Source organism: Culex quinquefasciatus, chromosome 2, assembly GCF_015732765.1.
Source record: "Culex quinquefasciatus strain JHB chromosome 2, VPISU_Cqui_1.0_pri_paternal, whole genome shotgun sequence".
NCBI classification, from domain to species: Eukaryota; Metazoa; Arthropoda; class Insecta; order Diptera; family Culicidae; genus Culex; species Culex quinquefasciatus.
Genome location: NC_051862.1, coordinates 58,761,697 through 58,766,136, shown reverse-complemented (window position 1 = coordinate 58,766,136; position 4,440 = coordinate 58,761,697). Strand labels below are relative to the sequence as shown.

General features: G+C 36.8%; 1 protein-coding gene across 1 annotated transcript; it reads right to left on the bottom strand.

Annotated features, from left to right (window-relative positions):
* Positions 1–1,726: 1,726 nt before the first annotated feature.
* On the bottom strand, positions 1,727–2,608 carry LOC119767521. The gene is made up of 3 exons (XM_038256299.1): positions 2,287–2,608; positions 2,089–2,216; positions 1,727–2,027 (listed from the first exon to the last, which is right to left on the bottom strand). The coding sequence occupies exons 1-3, from the start codon at positions 2,399–2,401 to the stop codon at positions 1,761–1,763; spliced, it is 510 nt and encodes a 169-aa protein (XP_038112227.1). The 5' UTR covers positions 2,402–2,608; the 3' UTR covers positions 1,727–1,760.
* Positions 2,609–4,440: the final 1,832 nt, after the last annotated feature.

The following is a 4,440-nucleotide window of genomic DNA, read 5'->3' as shown; positions in this document are numbered from 1 at the left end:
ACACCCATTCCAATCGAAGGCTGAAGAAAACCGAGCGAGAAGCGAAGGCAAATAAAGAACAAAGAATGGCCATCAACACCACCAACATGCTGGTGGAGCGCCTGTTGGAGTGAGCAGGTGCTGCCAGGAAACTTTCGCTATAAATGCTACTTTTCGTGAGTGTTCGCTTAAAATTTCATCAATTTTGGCAGCACTAAGCAGACCCAAAAGAGCGCTGGAAGAAAAAAAGAACTAAGCTGAAAATATGAAAATGGGCGTGGCCCAATGCACTCGACTGATTAGAATGCATTTTTGAAATATTTTTTTTTAAATGCTTGTAAAAGGAATAGCATAACTTTTAATAAAAGTGAAAATAAACAGAAATGTTCACAGAAAGTTGCTCTACTCGTTGGTGTACTTGGTTTTAGTGAATTTCAAGGAACAATCCAGATTATCCAGCATCATTCAAACATGACCGCTTATTAGGCTTAAAATGGGTATATTTCCCCTATCTTGTTGGACGTCGTTTTTTGACGTTCCGAGAAAAACGCATTTGACCTTGAATAAACAAAAAATAGAGCACGCATTATAAACACTAACAAACACGTTTTGTTTGGCTGACCATTCTGTGCATTATAATGAACTTTTGTTGAATAGCTGGAGTCTCGAGTGATAATTACAAATGTCGGGCATGTACGTGTGTCAAACGCGTTCCGACTTGAAATCCCTTTGGCCTGCACGACAAGATTGAAACTTTTTCATATGATAAGTGACAACAATTGTTTTCTTTGAATATCCAGGATTGAAATCGAATTTAAGAGATCTTTTAAGGTCAAAAGATGAGGCATTGAGAGCTGCACAAAATGGCGTTCTTAACTCAATTTGACATAAAATGCACAATAACGACGAAATGTTAGCATTATTTTTAGCAGCATTTTTAAATCAAACACATTTTAATGAAAAGTCACAATATTAAAATAAACAGCTGAACTCAAAGTTAAAAAGAATAAATAGATTGTTTCATTTTTTACTAGATTATTCCACCAGCAAAGCCCACCTCCCAGCGCCAGAGGAGTTAATTCTACCCAAGCTAAATCTCCAATTTCATCCACCTTATAATCCGCTGTCATGTTTCACCATTTTTCAAATTTCCTCCCGGAATTTCCCTTCCATCAAGTGAATGATCCCAGCTCGAGCCGGAATCCCCTTTGCGAATTCGCCGAAAATTTCATCACCAGCAGCAGCAGCAGCGCAACATCAGCAAGTTGACACCTGACAAATCCTTTGGAAACAAAAGGCCAAGCCGGGGCCAAAATCAATTTCGCACTTTTCAACGGACGACACGTGCACGCAGAAAAAGAATTTATCAAATCGATAAACTTTTGCCATCAATTCGATAAATAAAATTATCGGTTGGCAACCAATAATTTATTTTATCAAATTCGATAATTTTCATTATCGATTTGACAATTTTTTTTATTATTTTGATAAATTTGTTTTATCATTTTGATAAACTCGTTTTAGAAACGTCAAAATAAAACTTATCAAGTTGATAAGAATTTTTATTGTTTTGAAAAATAATGGTATCAAATCGATAAAAATGTTTATCGCCTTGATACAACATTTATATCAAATTGATAATGAATTTTGTCATAATTATAATTTTATTTATCGTGGTACTTTCGTTATTATTTCGTTCAAATTAAACTAAAAGGCATATTTTGGGGTTAAAATTTGTTTAATCCTTTAAGATTTGCATTTATACACAAAAATGAGAGTGATTATTCTACTAGACTGAAATTACAATGCCTGAAGTACTCTTTACCATTGAAAATTGTAGCATTGCACTGTTCACGGCTTACTTCTGGTGCTGCAGGATGTAGCGCTGCGGCCGGATGTTGCGCTGCGGATGGATGTTGCGCTGCGGCCGGATGTGGCGCTGCGGCCGGATGTAACGCTGCGGCCGGATGTTGCACTGCGGCCGGATGTGCGCCTGATGCCGGTTGCGCCGCTGCTGGATGTTTACAACAAGAAATTGCTGGAATCCCCTGAATTTGGGAATAAAACATTAAAATTATGTTGAACAAATCCAGATCTTTGATAAATGACCTGCTCCAAACGCCAAGCGCTCAACCCGTTGAGGCACTTCGTTCGATCGGCAAGAAACGGTGGCTGAAAAAGTTCCTCCATCTCCTTCCTCTGGATGATTTTCAATGTTTCCAAGCGATAGCCGTTTTCTAGAAAAAATTAGAAATTATTGATTAAAAAGGCATTCACATAAATTATAGAATTCATACCTATTCATACCAAGAAAAACGCTGGCGGTATCAAGCGAGACATCAAATGAGAGGAATAACTCAACCACGGCCAATTCCTCAGGTTCCAGCGGCTTCACATCCACACTGTTGGCGTCCGCGCTCATTTTGGTTTATTTGTTTACTTTTTGACTGACACATGGAAACACGAGCACGCGAAAAATTATCCAGTGATAAGTATGTTTATCAAAGCAATAATTAAGTTTGTCGTTTCGATAATTAAAGATTATCAAAATGATAAATTATTGTAATCAAAATGATAATTATAGTTTATTAATGTTGATAATTTTATTTATCAATTTGATGATGCCGAATTCTTCTGCGTGTGTTGTTTTAAATCCCCACCCAGCGCTTTTCCCGGATTTGCGTACAAAAAAAAAATGAAAGAATGAAAGAAAATTCCAAAGCTGTAGGCAGCCCAACCGGTAATTAATTTTGTATTTTTCTGCATCATTTCCCGCTGATGATGAGGCTGAACAGTTGAAAAATACATTTAAATACGTGTAAATATTCATTTCTTCCTTATTTCCTTTTTTTACCGTGTGCTTTTGTGTCATTTTTTCATGCAAAAGATAAAAGTGGTTGCCAGGAGTGGATTAAATTTCCAATCGACAGTTCATTAAGTTGTTGCGGCCTTTTTTTTATTTTTGCTGGAGAAAATATTCGGAAAATATTGGCTTTCATCCCTCTTTGCGATCATAATGAATGCCCTCGATATTTTATATTTTGTTCTGCTGCTGCTGCCACTTTTCACCACATTTGTGAGCGTGTGTGTGAAAGAACGTGCGTGTGTGTGTTTATCATCGGAAAATATGAAACAAATAAATAATGCCGGAAATTTCAGCGCCATAAATAAGCTTCCAGCAAGAGTGACACAAACGCAGAGAATCTGCGATAGGGGTGGGAAAACCACCAGGTCTGAGGGGGGAAAGTGAGGTGAAATGAGATTTTTTAATCCACTTAGTTGAATATTCTGATTTTTTCATAAATAGAACCATTGTTTGGTTATCTCCCTTTTAAGGTTTAAAATTTATTAAATATTGAACATTAATTTATGTAATTATGATCAGATCTCAGACACTCAGATCTCAGCGATTACAAATATCATATCACTGCTTTCACTTGTGATCTTTTAGTGCGTTTTTTTGAGAGAACGAAAGACTCAGTATTAGAGTGAGTGATAGAAAGAGAATTCCCTTGTTGGAAATCACTAGACAAAGGAAGAGATCTCACAATACTCTCTGATATTTTGATGCAGGAATTGTCTAAATATAAAATTATTGCTTGCAAGAATCTAATCTATATATATAAAAAAACAAGCCTTACCCGACAAACTTCGTCTTGTCATTTTTTCACTTCTTGACGTTTTTAGCCTCCTGTGATCAAAATTCGATTTTACGCAACTTTTCCCATACAATCTGCAGATCTCCCGGAATCGGTTCCGGAGTGGCCAAAGTTGTCACTTTTTAGCGTAAGAACCTTCCTTGGGCTTATACGAACCCAACGCAGCAAAGAGCGCACCGATCCGACTTTCCGTTATCAACTGATGCGCGTTCGAACAAAACCGTCGAAATTTATATATATATAGATTTCGAAGGTTTTGTTCGAACGCGAATCAGTTCAATACGGAGAGTCGGATCGAGGTGGTCTTTGTTGCGTTGGGTTCGTATAAGCCCAAGGAAGGTTCTTACGCCAAAAAGTGACAACTTTGGCCACTCTGGAACCGATTCCGGAAGGTCTGTAGATTGTATGGGAAAAGTAACGTAAAATCAAATTTTGATCACAGGAGGCTGAATAAGCAAAAAAGTTAAAAACGTCAACAAACGAAAAATAGGCAGAACGAAGTTTGTCGGGTAAGGCTTGTTATATATATATTTCGACCATTTTTATTTTATGTTGTATTTTAGATTTGGCTCAAACTTTGTGGGCTCCTTCTCTATAACTGAGCAATTCTCTACGAAATCAGCCGATTCCGACAATTTTTATATATTTGTATTTTTATATTAGGTTTAAACTTAAGAAGCCATTTTGTGTCATTGGTTCACCCATACATCTCTCCATACAATTTTGGCAGCTGTTCATACAAAAATGGTACGTAAATATTCGAAAATCTGTATCTTTTCATGGATTTTTTTTATTGATTTGG

Coding starts and splice junctions, on each gene's coding strand:
- LOC119767521 (XM_038256299.1), bottom strand. CDS start 2,401: ATGAGCGCGGACGCCAACAGTGTGGATGTGAAGCCGCTGGAACCTGAG. Junction 2,217..2,286: donor TACCGCCAGCGTTTTTCTTG/GTATGAATAGGT, acceptor AATTTTTTCTAG/AAAACGGCTATCGCTTGGAA. Junction 2,028..2,088: donor GCGCTTGGCGTTTGGAGCAG/GTCATTTATCAA, acceptor TCCCAAATTCAG/GGGATTCCAGCAATTTCTTG.